The following is a 25,172-nucleotide window of genomic DNA, read 5'->3' as shown; positions in this document are numbered from 1 at the left end:
GCTCGGCCGGATCACTCTGTTGAGTGACACCGCTGTGGCCTCGGAGGAGCTGTCGTCCGGCCTGCGCGGCGGGAAGCGGCGGCGGCCTCAACGTCCGAAGAGGTAGCCTGGGCCCAAGACCTTTAAGGGCAACGGGAGGGGTGAAGAGGGCACCTTCAACCCGGTGCGCGTTGGGGAGCAGACCCGGGCGGGAACCCGACCCCTGCCCGGCCCCTCGGGCTGTGGCCGAGGTCCACCTGCGAGGATCCGGACTGGCCCGCCCCACCACCGCCGCGGCCGAAAGAGGTCACCTCCGCCCCTCTCTGTCGGGCCGGTGTCCTTGCACATCTGCCTTTGGGACTGTGTTGTAGCTTTCTGCTCAGTAACTCTGCACCCTCTGCTCTTCCCTTCCTCGGAAGCCTGCCGAGGAGGGGTCTGGGCGCCCCCGCTATCGGAGTTGTCTTGGGCAACATCTTAACTTCTCCCGAGGGATTAGCAGCTCGTTCCCTATCGCCCTATTTGGGAAGTGGCACCAGACCTCCCTCCAGGGAGGCCTTTCTGGGCTGTGAGATTCTGGAGAAAGGGCGGCCCACACCTCGTCTAGAGAAAAGCCTCGTAGCGTGGTCGTCTGTGTTGCCTGCACTTTGATATGGGAGGGTTGCGGGAGACAGCTCTTTCTTTGTCCATCCATCCCCGGCTTTGCACTGGAGAGGCGAAGGCACCTACTGTACTGAGACCGGGACGCTCCTTAGGTGAGGGCCTTCAGTCGGAGATGGGTCACAACCGACCCCGTGGGCTAAGATGATTGACGTGTGGACATAGGAACTTGATTGTGCCTCAGCATCTCCCCACCTTCGTGGTGTAAGAACGTGAGCACGTTTGCAGTCCATCTTGAATTATACTTTCCCAAAATCAATCCCTTTACAAGCAGCTTTGAAAGAGTGTTTCGCTGGCCTGCCGACTGGTCAGTAAGGGCAGTTATGTTAATGACAGACTTCGCTTTGGGGAAGGCAACATTCGCAGCGTGTACTTCCGTTACAGCCCTGTCACTTCTAAAATGTGGGCGTTATAACCTTTGGACCCAAGAATGAATGAGGCCTGTTTTTAACATAAATAATTTTAGGGAAAAAAATTTTTTTTAATTTTCTTATTAGATTAAATGCTTCTTCCTATGTGTTTACACAAACTCCACCAAGGATTGATGGTGTGCATGAGATATATAGAGCTCACGTTTTGTAGTTTTTATAAAGCTCAACTGGAAGGCATGTAAATTCAGTTGAGAATAGAAGAACTCTTGAAAATAGTAATAATGGAGAGAGTAAATGGACCACCAGGTAAAAATGTTTTGAAAGTTACTGCTGGTGTTATTTTTCCCATTATTACATGTATAATATCTGTTTTTCTGGAAATTGAATTAAAATTAAAGTAGCTGATATTTTAGTACCTTCTGCGTGACAGCCAGATTAAGTGCTTTACACATTTGAACTCATTCGATTCTTACATAATCCAGTGGGATAGTTATGATTATTTTTGTGTTAGAGATGAAGGTTAAATAACTTGGCCAAGGTTGTGCATTGGGAATTAGTGGAACTAGGATTTGGACCTAGGCGGTCTAGCTCCAAAGACCAGACTATGCTAATAATGAAACAGTGCCTGCTTAGAAAGCCAAACTCAGAACTAGAAATTGGCTGACAAACAGTAGATGTTCAGAAAATATTTTGATAATTCTTAATGCTTGATGTTTAATGTTCAGAGAAAAAAATAGTTGTATAAGATCCCCCAAGACAGGATCATCATTTTGTTCAGGGATTTAACCTGAATGTCTTTAATAGTGCCTGCCTCATAGTGGTGCTTGCTAATTGAATGAATGAATTGCCAAGAAAGGTCTTTAAAAAGCAACTTGTTATAAAAGTTCAGACGAATTACTTCAACCCGTTTTAAGATTGCTTTATGTGCTGTTTTGATTATTTGGCCCACTATTCACCCACTCACACCACCTGGTTTAGATTTCTCCTGGTTTGAATTATATTTTATCAGTGAAAGAAATGAAGTAGCAACTTGTAAATTTTCTGGTCAGAGTAAAGGCAAGCAACTGATTTAGTAGTTACCATTCCGTTTTTTAAGTCATTGGTTCTCAAAGTTAGAACACTCTGACTTGCAATTTTAAAGTGTAATTTCTGGTGTAGAGTCGAAGATCACTTTTTTTTTTAATCCTCACCGGAGGATATTTTTTTCCCATTGATTTTTAGAGAGAGAGGAAGGGAGGAGTAAAGAGAGAAAAAGAGAAACATTGATGTGAGAAAGACACATTGATTGGTTGCCTCCTGCACATGATCCAACCAGGCCCAAGATAAAACCTGCAACCTAGGTCCATGCCTTGACAGGGAAATCGAACCCACGCCCCTTCCATCAGCACTCTAACACTCTAACCACTGAGCAACCTACCAGAGCGGAGATCGCATTTTTGAAATATAAACACAGTTTTTAAAATGTAGATACAATGTTGTAGCTTCCTAAGAATGATATTCTTGGAGGTAAGAAAGAAAGGTGGTTTATGGAAGGTTTGTTTCTCTAAAAAAGTCTTGGAGGAAGGACTGTCCCTCCAGTCCACTCACAAAGTGCCCTTACTAAAATTTTACTGCCTTTTGGATCACATAAGATAGTCTTGTTTAAAAGGTTTAAAAGCTGAAAGTAAGATTGGTTGAGAAATCTCTAAGTTTATTATGTTTAGAGATTCATTTTACATGTTAACTAGGCTATAGTACCTAGTTATTTAATCAAACACTAATCTAAGTGTTATTGTGGTGGTATTTTGAAGATGTGATTAACATCTAAAATCAATGGACTTTAACTAAAAGAGATTACCCTCAATAATGTGGGTGGATCTTATCAAATCAATTGAAGGCCTTAATTTCAAACTGAAGTATCTCAAGAAGAAAAAATTCTTAAGATTGCAGTATTGCCTGGCCAGCGGGGCTCCTAGGTTGAATGTCGACCTAGGAACCAGGAGGTCACAGGTTCAATTCCTGGTCAGGGCACATGCCTGTGATTCGGGCTCAGTCCCCAGTAGGGGGCATGCAGGAGGCAGCCAATCAATGATTCTCTCTCATCATTGATGTTTCTATCTCTCTCCCTCTCCCCTCCTCTATGAAATCAATAAAAATATATTTTGAAAAAAAGGTTCTATTATTTTTTGTTAACGATCACTCATTTATTTCAGCCCTTTGTATTCAACATGTCTCTATCGAAATAAACCTACGTTTCTAGCCCTAACCGGTTTGGCTCAGTGGATAGAGCGTTGGCCTGCGGACTGAAGGGTCCCAGGTTCGATTCCAGTCCAGGGCATGTACCTTGGTTGTGGGCACATCCCCAGTAGGGAGTGTGCAGGAGGCAACTGATCGATGTTTCTCTCTCATTGATGTTTCTAACTCTATCCCTCTCCCCTCCTCTCTGTAAAAAATCAGTTAAACAGATATTTTAAAAAAACAAAAACCTATGTTTCTATGAAAATTGAAGCTTTTGTTTTTTTGCGGCCCACATAAACTTAAACCTTGTTTATTTGGCCCGTGTTAGCCTTTGAGTTTGACATACTTACTCTAGAGGAACAGAATCTTAAGACTGAGTTATCACATTGACCAGTGTAGCTCAGTTGGTTGAGTATCCTCCCATGCACTGAAAGGTCACAGGTTCAATTCCAGGTCAGGACACATGCCCAGGTTTTGAGTTCAATCCCTTGTTGGGTGCCTACGAGAGGCATCCAATCTGTTTCTTTCTCATATCAATGTTTCTCTCCCTCTCTCTTCCTCTTTCTCTCAAATCAATAAAAACATTAAAAAAGAATGAGTTATCTGAATTGGTTATGGTGTTCTGTAATTGGTTCCCAAATCTGATTAGATTTAAAGGCAGTAATGGCTACCAGTGGTAAAGGGCACTGGTAGTCCAAGGTCTGAGGGGGCAATAGAGATACACAGAATATCACCATTGGATACTCCTACTTAAATATTTACAAAAGACAGAGTTCTGTTTTTTTGTTGTTGATAATCCTCACTCCAGGGTATTTTTCCATTGAATTTTAGAGAGAGTGGAAGGGAGGGTGAGGGACACAGAGAGAAACATCGATATGAGAGAGACACACATCAACTAGTTGCCTTCTGCATGAGGGATTGAGCCTGCAACCAGGGTTCGTCCGTGCTCTTGACTGGGAATCAAACCCCCCGGGACCCTTCAGTCCGAGGGCCAATGCTCTATCCACTGAGCAAAAATGGCCAGGGCAAAGACAGGGTTCTGGATGACATTTTTGCCAACAAGTCTAATGAGACTGACTGGTTGCTTCTAACTGTGTTGGGAAAAGTTGGGGGGGGGCGGGGGGAGTGGAAGGATGAGCTCAAGTCTTCAAGTTCCCAGCTCAGGTTCTGCATAATTGACCTGAAAGTTTCTGTGTCCTCTCTAAAGAAACCTTTCCCCCTGCCCCCCCACTGTTACAGAGCTGAGATTGCTGAAAACCAAACCCAGAGCCTCATCCTGCAAAGTGGCTGAATTATAATGCAAAATGAATTCTCAGTCGACAGTGTGTCTGCTGTTAAAATGAGGGCATTGATTGGGAAGGAATAAGATCCTCAAATTTGGAATAGGGTACTGAGCCCCTAAATTTTGATCAGTCTTTTTTGCCACCTGTTTGAGGAAGTTAACATGCTTTGACTGAAGAACCTGTAATGGCCTTTCCTGAGGTAATTGCCTTGCAAGATATTGCTGATTCTCAATAACTGCTTCTAGACCAGTGATGGCGAACCTTTTGAGCTCGGCGTGTCAGCATTTTGAAAAACCCTAACTTAACTCTGGTGCCGTGTCACATAGAGAAATTTTTTGATATTTGCAACCATAGTAAAACAAAGACTTATATTTTTGATGTTTATTTTATATATTTAAATGCCATTTAAGAAAAATCAACCAAAAAATGAGTTCGCATGTCACCTCTGACACGCGTGTCATAGGTTCACCATCACTGTTCTAGACCTATAACTCGACTTCAGTCTCAGCAGGCCTCCATGAGTCAACTGCAAAGTGTGACCCATGAAGAGGTGTGCTGCACTCTTAAAAACTGATTTTAAAAAAATGCCACAGATAGATCTCTGGGGAATATGTGTGAGGATGGATATCAAAAGTGTGGAATACTTGTGAAAGAAACATAAAGTTAGATCAGGCTGAATTTATTGATAGAGGAGCACTAAGCAGAGATTTTGTATTCACTGTTATAGCTTCGGGGGTTAGAAAGGGCTCTAACAGTTTGGGTGTTTGGCTGAAACATGGACCAAAGGTGACCTATGCTAAATAAAGTTAAAATGCCAGACCTGCCTTGGTATACTATAAAGGAAAGGATCTAAGGGAGACTGGGATGATAGAGTGGATTTACCATGTAAGACCTGTTCACTCACCTTTGGAGGTGATTTCACATGATTTTGAGAAGTAAATTTGTGAGAGACGCCCCAGCATCCTTGGTGATCTGTGAAGAGTTCTGATTGCTCTTCTCTGTGGGTCAGGAATTATAGCAGGGACTGCTTCTACTGATCTGGGGATCCTAGAATGTAGTGAGGACAATTGGAAATTGAGCAGATATTACAAAGGAACCCATCGCTTAATGATATATCAATATACTGAAGGAAAAGAACTCAGAGCAGAGGGCAGTTGAAGTACAGGAACAAGAATAGCAGTAAATATATATATATGGAAAATGTGGTTGAGCAGAGTCTAAAACAGGAAGAAGTTAGCTTAAAATACAAGTGGAGGACTAGCCTTTGAATGTAGGGACAGTTTTATTTTCTGAGGAAGAAGTTAATGGATTCTTGGATGGGTGTGGATGCAGGTAACTCGGGGAGGGGGAAGGCTAAAGGTGAGAAAATTCACCCCTCATAACTTTGGTTTATTTTTAACAGGAAGAGGGGGTTGGCTTTATCAAATTATTTATTAAACATTTATTGAGTGCCTCCTATGTGCCACCCAGCCTTTGTTTTAGGGGCCTGGGATGCAGCAGTGAACAAAACAGGAAAAACAAAACTCTGTCCTTGTGGGACCATTAGTAGTAAACACAATAAATAAGTAAATTATAAAGGATGTTAGAAGATGAGTGCTATGAAAAAAGAAACAAATAGAGCAAGGTAAGGACGATAGGGATGGATGTCAGGGCTGGAAGGGAGGGGATTGGGAGCAGTGTTGCAATTTTAAATAGAATGGCCAAAGGAGGCATCAGAGAGCTGGTGCCATTGAACAAAGACTTGTGGGAAGCAAATTAGCCATGCTAACTTGAAAAAACTTCCTAGCAGAGGAAATATCTAGTGCATAATTCTTTTTTTAAAAATTCATTCTTTTTTTTTATTATTGATTTCAGAGAGGAAGGGAGAGGGAGAGAGAGATAGAAACATCAATGATGAGAAAGAATCATTGATTGGTTGCCTCCTGCAAGCAACCCCAGGCATGTGCCCTTGACCAGAATCGAACCTGGGACCCTTCAGTCCGCAGGCTGACGCTCTATCCACTGAGCCAAACCGGTTAGGGCTAGTGCATAATTCTTAAGGCAGGAGTCCTTTTAGCATGTTGGAGGAGCTTTTTAGCATGTTTGGCTTTCAGAATTAATTCAGTTTTGTAAAAATAATTAAGGGCTTAATCTTTCTGCATGGCCTTTCTTACTCATTTAATATTCTTTATTTGAAGCACCTTTCTTTATTTGAAGCACCTGTAGCTTGTCATGTTGGTTGTTAAATGGTCTGATTCTTCAGACTGTTATTTGACTTTCCTTTTGTCTGTAGCAATTTCTAGTATCACCTTTAAAGACTTCCTGGGAGCCTGCTAATTTTGAGATATTTACAATTTCATTTTGCGACTCATTTGCATTGTGTTGTTGGGTGATCTGTGAGAGCCTGATAGGAGCTGATGTTAATTATTAATTAGGGAGGGATGAGTCAGGGTACTAATTTTATAGGGAACAATTCATTAGTGGATGATTTTATTTGATAATAGTTTGCACTGAGATAACAAATATTCGTGTAAAATGTAGTAGAGTAGCTGTATTTATTGGAGTGCTGATTTATTCGGGTGCTAACTCAAGTCTCGTTGACTCTTGTTTAGTATACAATTTAAAAAAGTAAGATCATCTATTCTCAATGTATTATCAGAAGTAGTAAGTTAACAAGTATGGGGTGGGGTGGAGATAAGGGGTCAGTGGCACTTCCTGATGCCAAGAGAGGGGAACTGATTTGCTATATAGTAATACACACTAAAATTCTATCATACCAGTGGGGAAACCTATCTCTAGAGAGGCCAACTAATTTTCTCAAAATAATACCACTATTAACTCTGTTGGGTACATTTTATTCCAAAGCCCATGTTCTTTTAAAATTACATTTTAACTTTACTGACAAAAAAGTTATAGATATCTGGAAAAGTCCATCTCTCTTCTCACCAGCCAATAACATGTGATTTACAGTTTTATATAATTTAGTCTAAAGCAGTGGTTCTCAACCTTCTGGCCCTTTAAATACAGTTCCTCATGTTGTGACCCAACCATAAAATTATTTTCGTTGCTACTTCATAACTGTAATGTTGCTACTGTTATGAATCGTAATGTAAATATCTGATATGCAGGATGGTCTTATGCGACCCCTGTGAAAGGGTCGTTCAACCGCCAAAGGGGTCGCGACCCACAGGTTGAGAACCGCTGGTCTAAAGGTATTATAGGATAAATGATACTGATAACTACTCATCAGACCGTAATAACTAACACTTATATGATGCTTGTTAATTTACAAAAGCATGTTTGCATCAGAAATTTCATAGAATTCCTATAACAGCCTGTGAAATAATCATTTTACTAGGGGACGTGGGCTTGGTGTCTAAAAGGGAATTGCATGGAATTATGTCCCCATGACGTTAGGGCCCAGATCTTTTGCTTCCAGATCTTAAGACTTCTTTCCATTATACTATACTGCTTCTTTGTAGAATAATAGAGCCCTACAAATATCCATTTTGTAGTAATAAAATCACTTCAAAACATAACCCTCCATGATGTCTGCTAGACTCATTTACTCTATCATATTTAAATGATGTATTTTAATGAGATTTTAAAATTGCATTATGTTACAACTGTATACCGTAACATTAATTTTGTGGATTTGGTAGCAATGTCTTTTCTTTTACTTCCTAATAATTAATGACTCATTTTTAAATAGATTAGTTTAAAATGGGAATCTATATAATCTAATTTTTAAATCTATTCTCTATAGAAGCTGAATCCATCCATCACCATTCTTCAAAATGCAATGGAATGTACCAAGGACTGTATTCCAACTGGCACATAGGACATGCATGGACCCACATAAAGCTGGTCTTTTTGGACACTGTCAATATATAAAGGGACCATTACTTTTGTATACAGCTGAATCCAGAGTAGTTTTGGTACAGGTTCCTCTAAAACAATGGCTGCATTTATCTGCTGCACAGTGCACTGCAAAGGAAAGGAAGCCATTCGATGCTCCTTCACCCCAACTGAGGGTTCTTCATTATAAACAGTGGGAGCAAGATGCTTCCTCTAAGAGGGTTATGTCATCCAATGCCACATCTCCAGGAACGCCTTCAGAAAAAAAAGAAGAACCTGATCCGTTACAAGACAAATCTATTAGCCTTTATCAACGATTTAAGAGAACTTTTAGACAGTATGGAAAAGTGTTGATTCCAGTGCATCTAATAACTTCTGGTGTTTGGTTTGGAACATTTTATTATGCAGCCATAAAGTAAGTTTTTGCTTGGTTGAGCATCTTTCCCTGTTTTATCAAAATATTTAATCTTTTAAAAAAAATTATTGTTGGAAATATTACAGATGTCCCCTTTTTTTCCCCTTTAACCCCCTCCACCCTGCCCTCCCCCACCCCGGGCCTTCACCACACTGTTTTCTGTGTCCGTTGGTATAAATATCCTATATAATAAAAGGGTAATATGGAAATCAACCGAACGGCTGAGCGACCGGTCGCTATGACGCACACTGACCACCAGGGACAGATGCTCAATGCAGGAGCTGCCCCCTGGTGGTCAATGCGCTCCCATAGGGGGAGCGCCTCTCAGCCAGAAGCCGGGCTCATGGCTGGCAAGTGCAATGGCAGTGGCAGGAGCCTTTCCTGCCTCTGCGGCAGCGCTAAGGATGTCCGACTGACGGCTTAGGCCCGCTCCCCACACTCCCTGGGCCTAAGCTGGCAGTCAGACAACCCCCGAGGGCTCCCAGACTGTGAGAGGGCACAGGCCGGGCTGAGGGAACACCCCCACGCACACATACCCCCAGTGCACGGATTTCATACACCGGGCCTCTAGTATGCATATAAAGTCTCTGGTTAATCTCTCCCCACCTACCCCCCTACCCCTGCCTTCCCTCTGAGAATCCTCAGTCTGTTAATCTTAAGTGTACTAGTTTTGAAAGCCTTAAATAGTTTTTTAAATGCTTTAATGTCTTTAATTGATAGAGAATGACTACTTTTCATAACCTTGTCACATTTTGATAATAATTAACATTTGCTTACTGTGTACATCAGGCATTGCTAAATTTTTTAACTGTATTATCTCATTTAATCCTCACAGCAATCATATGAAGCAGGTAGTGCAATTATTCCCATCTTAATAATGAGAAAACAGATTTTAATAATAAGCCAAATTAACTTAGTTTTTCCTAGAAAAACTGAGAGTCTGATGTCAAAGCTCATGCTCTTAGTCACTGTGTTCACCTCCTAGCAACATTTAGGGTAGCACAGAGATAAATCATATTTCAGAAATTTAGCTGCACCAGAAATTTTGTATTTATATATTTCTTAAAGTGTTCATAAATGTAAAAAGACATTATTTTTCCATGTGTATGATTTTAGTGGAAAATTCATAAGATATTTTTGCAAAATTCTGGCTAATACCTGATATAGACACAAACTTGAGCAAATTGCAGACTTATGTATTAACGTTACTCATATCTGATAAATGTCAATGCATATCTTTTATTCTTATCAGAAGTTAATTTCATGTACATTTAAAATTTTGTTAAGAGGATAGATCTCATGTTAAGTGTTCTTACCTCAATAAAATAAACTTTTTCAAAAAACTTAATTTAGTAGGCCTAGCCTGCCAATATTGTAAAACCTAGAATTTCTAAATGTTCCTTTCTTGTTAAATACTGTTCCTTTCTTTTGGAGCAAGAATACACATAGAAACAGCTTCCCAATAATTTCCAGTTTGTTTCTGCCTCTAGCACAGCGGTTCTCAACCTGTGGGTCGCGACCCATTTGGGGGTCGAACGACCCTTTCACAGGGGTCACCTAAGACCATCGGAAAACACATATATAATTACATATTGTTTTTGTGATTAATCACTATGCTTTCATTATGTTCAATTTGTAACAATGAAATTGGGGGTCACCACAACATGAGGAACTGTATTAAAGGGTCGTGGCATTAGGAAGGTTGAGAACCACTGCTCTAGCACAGTGGTTCCCAAACTTATTTGGCCTACCGCCCCCTTTCCAGAAAAAATATTACTCAGCGCCCCCTGGAAATTAATTTTTTTTTAAATTTTAATAGCAATTAAACAGAAAGATATATGTATTAATGTTTCTACCTTTTTCGTAAAATATAGTAAAGAAAGGTGTAAATTAGAAACATTGAAGTTTGAAATTATGAAACTATTTATTGAACTCAGAATAGAAAGGTAATACAAAAAAAGTTAAAACAAATGCACCTGTGCCCATTACCGCACCCCCTGGATCGCTGCAGCGCCCACCAGGGGGCGGTAGCGCCCACTTTGGGAATCACTGCTCTAGCAGAACCCAGTAGGTACCAACCTGTCCCTGTTCCTTCGAACAAGAAAAGTACTGGTCTGGTCCTGAGCAAGCCCAGTGAGCTCATTGTCCTGAAGGCAATGATGACAGCACATTAATGGCTTTTTACATCTTAAATTTCCTTTTTTGAGCCATTGAGGATTTTTCTAATTCAGTGCTGTGGAAGATAACATGAGTAATACTTGTTTCTTCTGCCTTCCTTGGGTTGCCCTTAATAAGCATTCAGTCTCCTGGCGTTAGAGGCAGAAATCTAAATTTCTAATTAATTGAATACGATCATCTCATTTGGACTATTAAAAAGAGTACTTTTGTTTCCTTTACTTTTCCTTCTTGAGTTAAAGATTTCTATAACTAAAAAATCGGACCCCAAATAACCTAGTGATAATAGTTATTCTTAAGGGTTTTTTTCATTGCTATCTGGCACCTGAGGCAGTTGTGACATTCTGCCATCCCCTGTGGAATGCACCTCTCTCAGTTTTATCCTTCCCCCTCTTTTCTGCAGAATGTTTGTGTGTAAGCATGGTGACAAGACAGTCTACTTTAAAAATCACACCTCATTCCCCATCAGAACTTGTCTGTTGGCTATTTGCCAGCATGCGAAATCTGTGTGCCAGACCCACCACTGCTGCCCAGCTATGACTACTGGTCCAATTCTGTTATAGCATCTCATAGCTAAAAATTTGTATTTTGTAGGGTTTGTTGCTTCCCAGCATAGTCCTTAATGTTTTTACTGAATCTGTAATACTGCAGGAGTTGAAAATTGATTTGTTCTAGTAAGATCTGATTGCAAGTAATACTTTAAAAATATAAGGACTTAAGATATGTTCAAATGGCAATTTATCTTTCATTGTGAGATGATTTTATTATAAAACTAGAGGTCCAGTACATGGATTCGTGCACGGTGGGGTCCCTTGGCCTGGCTGGTGATCGGGGCCGTGGGAAATTGACCGGCCCAGGAGATTGGCTGTGGGAGCCACCAGGGGGCAACTCCTGCATTGAGTGTCTTCCCTCTGGTGGTTAGTGCCTGTCATAGCGACAGGTCGACTGGTCGTTCAGTTGCTTAGGCTTTTATATATATCGATTGGAGTTGATTGTATTAAATACAGGTGATTTGTTTTTTAATTTAACTGACAAGAAGCTGGCTTTATTTTATTTTAGTTTTAGCTTGTTGCCTGCTTACTATTAAAAGAAAGAAGAAAAAATAATTTGTAACTTGAAGGATGGGCATTAGAAGTCACATTGCATTACTGACCAATGTTTGTTTTAGTCACTCCGACAACCAGCATGCTGCCTTGCTAGTCACCATAAAGCAAAATGCCATTCTTTATTTAGTTAAGTCAGTGATCAAGACCTCAGGCTTTTGAAACATTTTATTTCAGGGAGATCTAAATTGTGCATGGTAATGGATTTTATTTTAAACTAAACTGTTGTCCCTATCTGGCAAAAACTTGCAGATATATTATGTCTTCTAACCAGAAGTCTTCTGATTGGTCAAATGTAGCTCTGTGATGATGGTTTTGTCCTTATGTTTAGATGCCTCATGTTTTGGGCCTCAGGGTCCTAAAGCTACAGATTCACTCTGAGGCAAAATCCTGACTGATTTTTACTGCACTTTATTCAGACTGTGAATGTGCCTTTGCCCTTGTGTGTTTCTGCGCCACTAGGAACATCCATAAAGCTGGCAGTTTGTGAAGCAGAGATTTTTGTCAGGCTGTGGGAAGTTCAGAGTAAAAAGTTTCGAAAATGGATATGATTTGAATCAAACCTTCATTGATACTTCATACTTAGCAATTCCAAAGAAAATAAAAGTTTTTTTTATAAAGTCAAGTCATCAAATCAGTATTGTAGAAATAAGTGGAACCAGGTGCTTGTTTTTGTATTTTACAAAGGGTACATATGTAAGGTGTCTGAGGTTATTATTGTGGTGGTTTTTATTTTTTTTAATCACCCCATTTTGTCTTATATTTGGCCAAATGTTTGTCTTTTTCCCCCTTTATGATTGCTGTTAAATATGTAGATTTTACATTCTGGGCTTAGTCTGAACTAGAAAATGATTAATGGAGTAATTTTATAATTTTATTGGCACTGGAAGGTAATTAGCATGTTATGGTAGGATGTTACTGTACATTGTGACTATTAGAGCCATAGAATAGTCTTTATGATACTAAGTCCTGCTTTAATACGATTCTGTCTAAGAAAGAGGTTTTTAAAAGAACTGATGGTAGAGATAGAAGAAACCAGATTGGATTTGTAATTGACATCTTCCTTAAACTCTTCAAAGATTTCTTCAGTTATCTGGTTTTCTTTTGTAGATGATAGGTAATTTTTCTTGATGATGTTCAGCCATATCTATTGAGTAATCCCTGGTTTCTTAGTATTATAATGAAATCATAGAGAGGGACAACTTTTCCCCAGTTACCAAGTTATTTTTTAATATTAAAAATAAATTAGGATTTTGCAACTACCATAATAATAATGAATCCAGGCAATTTTTTTCTGAATTACAAAGAGAAAGAGTATGTGTACTGTGGAACAATCTCTGGACCCTACCTTAACCCTACCTCAAATTTAACATCGGTGATGGAACAAACTACCATTATGTGCCCCCTGTTGACGCACCGAAATGAACTGTGCAGAATTAACTGTGCAGTTTTCCTTTTGAAAAACATTTAACCAGAATCTAATCATGAGGAAACAATCAGACAAATCCAAATTGAGGGATAGTCTACCATGCAACTGGACTGAAAGCTTAAAATCTCCGTGTCAAGAAAGACATGCTGCCTTCCTCCTTGACAGAAAGTCCTGGGAATCATTTCTAGAGAAAATGAGACTAGAGAGACATGACAGGATAGCATTAAGGGACATACTAGACCAATTCAGGAAATTTTATGTTAATGTAGGAGAATCACAGAACAAGAGCCTTGTTCTGATTTAGAGGTGAAGGGTCTCAATATCTGCCAATGCGTGCATGTGCCAATGTAATAAAATATTGATAATCAGAAAAACTACAAATAAATTAGGGCTTAACAGCTCAGATTAGAGACATTCTCTGCCTTCTCTCCCTCCCTCCAAAAATGTGTTGCAATTTATGGTAATTGTTCATCTGCCTATTCACTTCTGATAATAGTGTAGAAGCACCCTTTTAGAATAATTGAAGTTTTCATCAAATAATTTATTCAAATCATTAGAATCATTTATTCTTTGCATAGTAGTACAGTAAGTAATGTTATATAACTTGCTTTTACAATAATATTATAGTTTGGCATGTAATACTAGAGGTAAAAAATCTTAGGTCCTGAAGTTTGAGTTGGAGCATTCTAACTAACGAAGTGATATTTAGTTGAGAAAACTAAGATCAGGTAAGTGATTCTGACCCTTTTCTCCTGGGTTACATAAAGTTATTAATTTTGCTTTGATAAATGCTTCTATTTTTTTGAATATGTTAAATGCAGAAGTTGCACACAGTAAGCTATAATACAACACTGGTGTTTGTGTACATATTGTTCGTTTAGAGTGAAATTAAAGTGCTTGATAATATAGAGCTGATGTTTAAACAAAATTTGGTTTTGGTGTTTTCAGATAATCTTTTGAAACTGTTTATCCCTAAAATGTGTATGTGTGTGTGTATGTATATATATATATAAATTACTTTTTGTTTCTTTCTTAGAGGAGTGAATGTCATTCCTTTTCTAGAGCTTATTGGGTTACCTGACAGCATAGTAAACATTTTGAAAAATTCCCAGAGTGGAAATGCCCTAACAGCATATGCCTTGTTTAAGGTAAGTACTATTAGAAATTAATTACTCCTCACACTTAACCGATGACCTGCTCAGTTCCCCAGAAAACTCAATGTTAGCACCTAATAGTTCTTTTTTGAAAATACTGCATTTCATCTCTTACATGTCCAATAAAATTTTAAAAAATTTAAGTGTAAATAAAATGATGGTTTAGGAAGATGCCTTGAAAATAGGTAGATCATTCATAATCTGCTGTGATCACGTGAAACTTCTGAATTTCTAGGGTACAAGTCATTTTTTTTGACATTTTTCCTATACATAGTATATTAATTTTTCTTATTCAGAGATCTGCATGCCACCTGACTTGTAAGTGAAATTTAGCATTTATTTTACTGTTTATAAATAGTTCATTTCTTAATAAGTAAAATATAAAGTTTAATGCAAGTTGTTTTATATGATAAACCTAATTAGACTTAGTTGTTAGATGTTGTGTATGTTTTATTTTAGAAGTTCATAGACTTTATAACTTTTCTGGATTTAGACAGTGACATCTTTATAACTATTTCTACACCTGTGGGTCTTTTTTTCAGAAGAAGAGACTCATTGTGGAATTAAGCCATATTAATCTTTTTTTTCTCTATTGACAAATAATTATGAGGTTCTTTGTAGCTTTATACTAAGAGAGGAAACAGGTAGAAAGCATTTGAAAACTAGATGTTATTTTACTTTTATTATATGAAAATACTTAAAATTATGGTTTTATAATAGCACTCAAAACTAAAGTTGCTTTATTTTGTCATCCTTATTAGAATCCTCTGAAATCTTGAGAGATTTCCTCTTATTATAATTTTGACTAGCAAGCTAAGCTTAATTGCTGAGTTTTTCAACATTAAAATTTATTAAATTCATAAATTATCAAGTTTATAGCTTTTGTGGACATAATTTAACCTTAATAAATCAAACTGTTTGATAATGATTTAAACCATTTCCTTAATTATAATTGCTCCTTATCCCATGCTCCCATAATGTGTGTAGCTCTTGTATAGTTCATACCACAGTCTCTGTGTTACTTTTATTTTTTAAAATATATTTTTAATTATTTCAGAGAGGAAGGGAGAGGGAGAGAGATAAAAGCATCAATGATGAAGAGAATCATTGATTGGCTGCCTCCTGCATTCCCCCTACTGGGGATCAAGCCTGCAACCCGGGCATGTGCCCTTGACCTGAATCGAACCCAGGACCCTTCAGTCTGCAGGCCCATGCTTTATCCACTGAGCCAAACCAGCTTAGGGCACTACTTTTATTTTTTAAAGTTTGTTTTCTTTATTTGATTATGAGTGCCCAGGAATTTAGAATCATGTCTTCTTTCTCTTTGTGTTTTCCGTGTGCTTGGTATTGTGATTTGCAGGCAAATTGATGCTCAATGCATGTTTGTTGGGTTTAGATTGAAACGTGAAACTGTACATGTAGGTAATTACTGTTAGCAGCTTTTCTTCTCACTCACTGTTCCTGTGCATAGTGGGAAATGTGGAGGGGGATTCTCTTGAGTATTTACTGTAACCCACAGTCTTAAGTAGAGCAACAAACACTGAGATTTATTGCTTTGATAAGGCAAAGCCCCAAAGAATTGTGGCATACATGAAAAAAATAACGTGAAACTGTACATGTAGGTAATTACTGTTAGCAGCTTTTCTTCTCACTCACTGTTCCTGTGCATAGTGGGAAATGTGGAGGGGGATTCTCTTGAGTATTTACTGTAACCCACAGTCTTAAGTAGAGCAACAAACACTGAGATTTATTGCTTTGATAAGGCAAAGCCCCAAAGAGTTGTGGCATAGATGAAAAAAATAAATAACCTGAGAGTATGACCTTGTGGCCTTGGCTAGGACACACTCATAACCCCCTTGTACTATCCTTGAAATGCACCATTGGTTGAGTTGCTTAAAACTTGTTGGGCCCCTACTGTGTGCCAAGTGCCAATTCTAGGTACTGGGGATACTGTAATTAAATAAAATGGCACAGAATACCTGCTCTCGTGAAGCTTATATTCTAATGGTGGGAGGCGGTTAGAGAGACAAAGAAGGGAAAGTTAAAAAAGAAATAAACACACACACCCAGTATATTTAGATGGTAAGTGCTAAGAAGAAAGAACAAACCGGTGATGGGGGTGTATTTGTGTTGTGGCTTGGTGTTTTTCAGGAGGGTTACAAGAAGGTGAGAGAGTTAAGCAGCTATGGGGGAGAAGAATGTTTCTAGCAGGGGAAACCCAAGTACAAGGTCCTGAGGCAGCAGGACACATGGAGTGTGTGAGGGAACAGGAGGAACCAATGTAACTACAAAGAAGGAGCAGGGCCACAGGCAAAAGAGTGACTGCATCAGGGCAGCCTGCCAGGCTGTTGTGAGCACTCTGGATCAGATGGAAAGTCAGTGGGCAATTTTGAGCATCTGACTTCTTTTAACAAAATCACTTTAGCTGCTGTATTGAAAACATGGCAAGGGTAGAAGCCCGCAGGCCTGCCAGGAGGTTAATGCAGTGGTCTAGGTGAGAGCTGATAGTGGCTAAGACCAAGGTGGTAGCAGGAGAGGCCGTAAGAAATAGGTGGATTCTGGATATATTTTTAAACTGTCCAACAGGTTTTGGGCCTGAGCAACTGAAGAATACAGTTGTCATTTCCTGAGGTGTAGACAACTTTGAGAGGAGAGGTTTAGAATAGGACCATTGAACATCAAGAGCCAGTTTTGAACAGATGACATTTGAGATCCTGTTAGACATCCAGGTGGAAACGAGTAGGTGGTTTTATATACTGGAATTTAGGGATAAGGCTGGATCTGAAAATTTAAACTTAAGAATCATCAACACATAGATGGTAGTACAGACAAAACTGTGTAAGACCGCCAAGGGAATGAGATGGGTGGAGAAAAGAAAGGGTCCAGGCACTGAATGCTGTTCAGAGGTAGGCGACAAGAGGAGGAATCAGCAAGGACCCCTGGAAAGGGGCAGCCTCTGATATAGAAGGAAACCAGGGACGGGGGGACCTGGCAGCCAAGCGGAGGACATGCACCGAAAAGCTGTCTCAGGTGGTTCTCGGGGTTCATGGAACTCTGCTTAGCGATGACAGCAGTTTTTGTGGAGGGGGAAAAGCTTGGTTAGACTAAGTTCAAGAGAAGATGAAGAAGAAAATTGGAGCTAGCACACGCAGCTCTTTGAAAGACCTTTCGTGTCCGGTACCCTACATATACGATTCTGAATTTTAATACAACAGCCTCTGAGTGTGATACAGACTCTGCTTTTAAGATTCTCGTTGACCAGTTTGTCTACTATTTAGTTGTGGCTCTTAAATCTCTGATCAGAGTTAAACCTGTGCATGTCTGCAACACATGTACCATTTTACCACTTGGTCTCAGGGAGTTCTGGTTGGGATTCCAGACCCAGGGCAGATTGTAATGAAGAAGGAGTGTAAGTCCTGGAAAACTCAGAGGAAAGAGATATGGAAGTGAAATGAAGCTAAATTCAGTCAAGAAGAAACATTTGGCCCATGCTTTCCTCTCACTATCTAAAGTGGTTTGGTTCTAGTTTAGTTCTAGATATTGTCTGTGGGTGGGCAGGGTTTTAAGCAATAGAGACCTGTGTACCTTTGTTGTTGGTAGTGGTCCTGAGCCCTCTCTGATTTCCCAGCGAATCGCCCCTCCTACCCCTTGCCCAGGTTCACTAGCACATGGTCATAGACTTTAATGCTGCCACAACGAACAGTCTATAATCCTGGGTCAGTGTCTGCGTAACAAATATTTATAAAGTGAGTTTAGAGAAGAAGCACCCCTGGTTAGGAGGGAGAACCATATAGAATACAACTTCATTAGCATTGTAAAGCATTAAAGTAATTTCCCATTGTTTCTGCCTGTGACAATAGTCATAATCAGGTATTGATCTGCCTGTTTGCTTTTTTCCTTCAGATTGCAACACCTGCCCGATATACCGTGACTTTGGGGGGAACCTCCTTCACTGTGAAGTATCTGCGTAGTCGTGGCTACATGTCAACACCTCCTCCTGTGAAGGAGTATCTACAGGATAAGATGGAAGAGACAAAGGAGCTTCTCACAGAGAAAATGGAAGAAACGAAGGATAGACTCACTGAAAAATTACAAGAAACCAAAGAAAAGGTTTCTTTTAAAAAAAAAGTGGAATAGGGTGTCTTATATAAGAGGTTATAAACGATCCCTGCGCTTTAACCCTTAAGAGACGAGGGACAGATTCATGCTCCTGAGTATATTTTTGGTTGGTTTCCTAACTCTGCCAATTCTCGGAGGGTTAAAGAACTAAGATAACCTTTTTAACATTAAGTGTCACTAGAAAAATCAGTGTTCTTTGAAAAGAAAAAAATGAACCCAGTATAAGAATTTCACATCAATAGCAGCATTAAGCAGTGTTAATGTCTAAGTCAGACTCTTTTCAAGGTCCTCAGAAGCATACTTGCTTATGTTTTGTTGCAGCTATACTTTAGGCAGACGAGGCAATTGACTTCTTGAATAACTGATGTGGCCCTAGACAGGAAGTTAATGCTAGTGTTCATCTTTATGTTATTCATTGAGGTTTTAACTGTATTCAGCCCTCATTCTCATTATGGAGACAAACTTTTATCATCAAAACTGCCTATGAATAAAAGAATAGTGTTTCTATAAAAAAAAAGTGTTTAACAGTTACATACCAGTTAAAATAATAGACTTTATATGAAGAAAATTGAATAAAAATTGAGTTATACATGTAAATAAGATGTATTGGTTATATGTAAATGAAAAAATTGACCATTTAAAAATGATTTTTACCTGAAACTTGTCATAATCAAATTTTTAAAGGAAATATATATGGCCATAGTACCTTTTCACCTAGAACATAAAACTATGAATTGTTTGTGTCCTTTTCAACTAATTTTTCAGAGAAAAAGTGAAAGTAATTATACCGTAAGTTCATTGTTGAAATCAGATGATCTTAAGCAGCGATTCACGTTTGTGGTTCTCAAGAATATACCGCTTTGGAAGAATGGAAAATGGCACCAGGTTGTCATGGACCTACCCACTCTCCTGCCACTAGCAGGTCTCGTCTCCATAAGCCAGCGCTCTCTCCCAGTGTCTTCTCCCAGAGTTAATGGTGATCTCATTATGGAATAAATTTTAAAATTGTAGCTGCTGCTCTTTCCCTGATATTGAATCCTTGCTTGAGCGTTTTACTTAAAATTTTTTATACTAAAACTATCATTAAATTATCTGCTTGGAATGAAATTCAACCATTGTCAGATATGAAAGTTGTCATGATTGTGTGGGTGTGTTTAAGGGTGTCTGTATCTGTTTTAACTGCCTTTTACTTCATTTCCCTTGAATTGATATTTGGAAGAGGGAATGGCGGCTGCGTAGATTGTCTGTTTAGATTATCAGAGGGACCAGCAGGAACAATCCTGCAAAAATCACCACTATTTGGCAGGTTTTCGTATTTAATATTTAGTTTGGCCAAATTTAGAAAATACTTTAAAGGAAAAAGAATGTTTACATTTGATACATTTAATCATTATATTGGAACACCTCTTAAGTGAATATGCTGTGGTTGGAACTTCTTTTGTGGGTGGGGCAGAGTAGTGAGGGGAGGGCCAGGAGCCGTTGGTGTGCCTGGTGCAGTGCTGATCAGGAGAATGGTTAGTCCTCTCACTCAGAGTGGAATTTGCGATTTCAAATTGACAGCACATTTTCAAATCTAAATATAATTGACATGTTTTAGCCTGTCTGTTAAATAATTCACCTATTTTCAGATATTAAATGCTAAGATATTAACAAATTTCTTGTTTTTTTCTTCTTGTTTTTTTAACCACTTGAGACTTTGCCTTGTGTTTTAATATCTTGCATTATATAGAACTCTTCTAAAATAATTTCCTTTCACTGTGCACATTGCACAGGACATATTTTCCAATGGGGATAAATTGTGGGTTCTTAGAAGGCACTAATAATCCTGAGACTAAAACTTGATTTTCTTGAGTATCCACCTTTTTGCTCAGTCCATTTGTTTTGCTACTACCCAGTTTCATAATTATGTTGCATTTATTCAGTTATAGAAAGTGAGATGCTGATGAGTGCTTTGAAATTCTCTAGTAAAAAATTCTCTGAATTCCTCACCAGTTTCTGCTGGCCAAAATCCAACCACCCAGACTTCAAAGGAATATATATTTGAATGTGAAAGGTAAAACGTTGAGATATTTATAATTTTAACTGTATTAGGGATGTTTGAACTAGTTTCAAAATGAGGTTTTATTTATTGAATATACATCAGAACAAGTGGTCCCTGTATCACTTCGTACCAGTGTGGTCTGCTTAGTTAAAACCAGTTCTTGCATCCCTTAATTTTTTATGACGGTTGTTATTTTTGTAGTTATTATTTGGGTTCCTAGTGTTTTCTTTTTCTTTGCAACTCTCCACACTAAAACTCACAACATTCTGGAGAGGCCATGACGTAACTCTACACAGTAGTGTGGTGTAGCAGGAATCTCCCGGCGGTGCACTGGGGCTGTGGCTCACAATGATCACTATTGATTTAAAGCTTTATTTAGCCTTCATCTGTACCCTCATAATCAATAATGTCTTGCCACATCTTATTAGGTTGAGAAATGTATTATTTGTTGTTCTGCTGCCCTTCCCCCCAATATTAAACTGAAATTTGTGATTTGTTTAAACTCTGAGTGAATCATAGCTTAGTTTGCATGTCCAGCTAATTTGTTTCTTATACATTTTGTTTGATTCTCCTCTTAGCTTTTAATGTGTGTGTGTGTGTGTGTGTGTGTGTGTATGGATCTTCTGAAAAGTTTTTTGACGTACAAGTTTTTCTCTTTGATTTGTGGACACAATGCTGAGGTTCAATAACTACATGAAACTACTGGCTGTGAAAACAAAACAAAAAATCCAAAGGGCTGTTTTTCCAAGTGCCCCCTCCCTCCCCACCCAGGGAAGCTATGTGACAGTGAGATGCCAGCTTCAGAAAGATTCGTCTTACCTTCAACCCTCTGTTCATCTCTTTCGTCTCTTCTCTTTTCTTCAAGAAAGAAGTTGATCCTAGTGATTTCAGCCCATGCATTAAACAGGAAAAAATAATATATGTATAGAATTCATATTTTTCTAAAGGGAACTTAAAAACTACTTCTACATGTTTGTACAAAACTGGTTTATACCACATGAACAGAATCACAAGATTAGCTTTGGTACTTTGTTCCTCTTTGTATTCAGTTGTATAGAACTTCCAAATTCAAAATGAGAAGAAAAGCTGTTCTGTAGCAAACCATGTAAACAATAAATATATTTTTAAAACACCCCCAAAAAATCTGTAAAGATGGGAGAAGTTCTTTTGACATTTAGCATCAGACATATTTGTATCATATCAAATGCTGTTGCTAGCATATTGCTAACCTTAGGTAAACTACAAGTAGCTTAAACGGGGACACCTGTAATATGCTGTATGAAGTTAAATAAATGGTTAAGCTATATAGAAAGTAAATATATATAGTTTGCAATATATATCATAAACCCCATTTCATTTATAATAAACCTTACTCTTTGGATTAATTGGCCCATAAATTCTGGGAGCTCCAAGGCAGAGCAGCTCCCCATCTAGTCTGCATGTGTATAAGTAGGATGTGTTGACAGGTCAAGAGGCTATGACTGAGATTTAACTTTATATAAAGTGGATGAAAAGGGTTTGCTCAGCAAATTAACAACTGAAATGAAAAAGATTAGGTAAGAGATGTAGTTTATTCAAGGATAATAGCAAAGCCGAACTTTTAAAAGTACCAAAAAATGTCTCTTACTGAAATCTTTTGTGTACAAGTGCTGTTTTCAGACCTCAAGAAGGGAGAAAAGGAATGCATATACTGAGATTACCTTCCAGTAGTGAAAATAATAAAATTATGCCTTCAAATGTAGTCTTCAATTTATTTTTTACAAAATCTCCCTCCATTTATTTACAAATGAAAAATATTACTACTAGTATAGTCCTGTGTGCTCCAGGATGAAATGAGCTATTGGCTGACTTATTTCAGTGATCTGAGAAGATAATTTCAGGAATTTAAAAGATCTTCATAGTTTGGACAGAAGTGTTTGAAGAAAAGAAGCAAGTTGTATATTAGACCCATGTAGCTTTTTCCTGTGTTCTTTCCATAGGATCAGGCCATCTTTAGGACAGTGTACACAGGCCACTGTAGAATATGATGATGCTAATGAAATGGACAGGAGGGGATTTTGGCAATAAGACAGAATATGTGTGCACCTTTCATAGCATGTTTGAAATGATACCATTTTTACAAAATGTATATGTGAGATACACATTTCTGAATTATTAAAGGATTCTTTCAGAAAAATACTTGTTTTAATAGTAATGTAGACATATATCTTCTGTTGGCTACAGTTCATGTTTTTTTTTAAATGGGGACCTTCATTTAATTAAGATTTTCAAAATTGTGTCTCCACAAGGCCTAAAATAAAGTAGATTAAATGTTACCAAAGTTGGTTGGAAGTATTTTTCAGTATTAAAAGCTTACTACTTGACTTTATCTGTGTCACGGTCGACAATGCATTGGATTATATTGGCCTACGTGCCCAAGTACCATAGGAGGATTCATGTAGAAAAGTGTGGGTCTCGCTGCCACCTTTGAATTTAACCGTCTGAACCAGAAAGCTATAGAACCAGAGGTAGGTACTTTTAATTATTCATTTTGCAGTATTAACTTGGTTCAGTTTCTATTGGTCCATCTGTATGTTATGTAGTACCAAGTTAGTATTAAATGGGATCCCAAAAAATTCTACATCATGCACCTGAACAGACTCAAGACTTCATTCTTTCCTTAGAGATTTGAATGGTCTGGGACAGCAGTCGCCAACCAGTGGTCTGCGGACCACTGCTGCTCCGTGGGGTCCAAAAGGTTGGCAACCGCTGGTTTAAGGAAACCTTTGGAGCAGCGGTTGCCAACCAACCGGCGGACCACTGATGGTCCGTGAGGTCTGAAAGGTTGGCGGCCACTGGTCTAGGACACCTACTCCTTCCCAGAGTTCATTATCAGCCATGCGTTTTGCCCTGGCCCTCTGATGCTTGGAAGATCTTTCTCCTGCACATTGAGCTTGTAGGTTATATTTGAGAAGTGCTATGTCAGGCCAATTGGATATATTTTTCCCTCTGTGAGATTTTCCCTTTGTGACTTCTGTGTCAAATTGGCTTATTATAACTAGACGAAACAAGTTTTTGATTGTCTTGCTTCTTCAGGGTTAGGCTTTGAAAATCAAGCTGTATTCTTCCCTATGCATCATTGGCAGTCACCAACAATAATGACAGCTCATGGTTGTCTTGTGACAGTTATCTGCCTATTTTTATAAAAAACAATCTTAGTATGAAGAATGCATCTTGATTTCAGAATCCTTTAGGGCAGAGCAGAACAGTAAGCCTCTTTATTCTGGACACTTGAGTAGGACAGTCATCGTGGGGAGGCACACAGGCTGTAGTTTCTCTTTACAGAGAAGAGTGCTTGTGGAGAATAAGATGAAATAGAAGACACTTTCACATTGTGTTTTCTCTGGGACAACCTGGTCCATAAGAGCAGAAGTCCTAGGATGGTCAAGAGATGTTCCACATGCTGCCAAAATCAAAATATGTTTTTTTAATAAAATATATTCTTACTGATTTCAGAGAGGGAGAGAGTAACATCAGTGATGAGAGAGAGTCATTGATGGGCTGATTCCTGCACACCCCCTAATGGGGATTGAGCCTGCTGCAACCCAGGCATGTGCCCTTGACTGAAATTCAACCCAGGACCCTTCAGTCCACAGGCCAACGAACGCTCTATCCACTGAGCCAAATGGGCTAGGGCTCAAAATGTATCTTCATTCTGTGTGAAAGTGAGGATTGCATAGAACCTTTTTTCTTTCCTTTTTGACCAATTTAAATGTTAAAAACTCTATTTGAAGTGAGACAGAAGAAGGCAAGTTTGCACATGAGCAGGCCTGACTGGTGGCACGCCAGTTCTTTCTCTCTGCCTCTAGTGGATAGATCCACGCACCCCATTCCTCGCTAAGAGTGGGACAGTAAACCTGCAGTTGTTCCTGACTTTTTAGTTAAGTACAGGTGAAAGTTAGCCCTTTGTTATGATAATTACATAAAGTTTAAGCATGACATGAAATAATGTCGGTTCTTTATCTTTCCTTATACCAATTAGACTCCTTAAAACTGGAATTAAAAACAAAACAAAACAGCATTTTCTCTACACACAGATATCTCAGTTATTACCTTGTATGTACCTCTAAGTACTAGATTTGAGATTCTGCAATGATTAACCCATATTTTAACTATGTTTTGGTGAATTTGAGTCAATATTTTCTTTGGACACTTAATATGGTGACTTAATTATCGCTGTTGCTTTACTTTTCTAAGAATAGTGGCTACTGTGGTTCTCTTATGTTCAGAGCCAAAAGTGAGGTCTGTGAAGTCCTCAAATGCCGGCTCTGCCTGCCCTTCAGCTCTGTCTGGAGATATAATTACAGGGCTGGGTTGCCATGGTGCTCCACCAACATGCACTTTTTATTCCCC

The 25,172-nt window shown here is 38.8% G+C and overlaps 1 protein-coding gene across 1 annotated transcript; it reads left to right on the top strand.

The window, feature by feature from the left end:
* Positions 1-6: 6 nt before the first annotated feature.
* On the top strand, positions 7-19,846 carry FAM210A (family with sequence similarity 210, member A). The gene is made up of 4 exons (XM_005866920.2): positions 7-102; positions 8,253-8,759; positions 14,503-14,614; positions 18,524-19,846. The coding sequence occupies exons 2-4, from the start codon at positions 8,284-8,286 to the stop codon at positions 18,755-18,757; spliced, it is 822 nt and encodes a 273-aa protein (XP_005866982.1). The 5' UTR covers positions 7-102; positions 8,253-8,283; the 3' UTR covers positions 18,758-19,846.
* Positions 19,847-25,172: the final 5,326 nt, after the last annotated feature.

The sequence above is a fragment of the Myotis brandtii genome, unplaced genomic scaffold, assembly GCF_000412655.1.
Source record: "Myotis brandtii unplaced genomic scaffold, ASM41265v1 scaffold240, whole genome shotgun sequence".
In the NCBI taxonomy this organism is placed as follows: Eukaryota; Metazoa; Chordata; class Mammalia; order Chiroptera; family Vespertilionidae; genus Myotis; species Myotis brandtii.
Note: the sequence above shows the minus strand (reverse complement) of the source record. Positions and strands in the feature narration are given on the sequence as shown.

Bases quoted from the DNA above. Each gene is read 5' to 3' on its own strand.
- FAM210A (XM_005866920.2), top strand. From the start codon at position 8,284: ATGCAATGGAATGTACCAAGGACTGTATTCCAACTGGCACATAGGACA. The intron at 8,760-14,502 runs GTAAGTTTTTGC...TTTCTTTCTTAG, and splicing joins TTTTATTATGCAGCCATAAA to AGGAGTGAATGTCATTCCTT. The intron at 14,615-18,523 runs GTAAGTACTATT...TTTTTCCTTCAG, and splicing joins CAGCATATGCCTTGTTTAAG to ATTGCAACACCTGCCCGATA.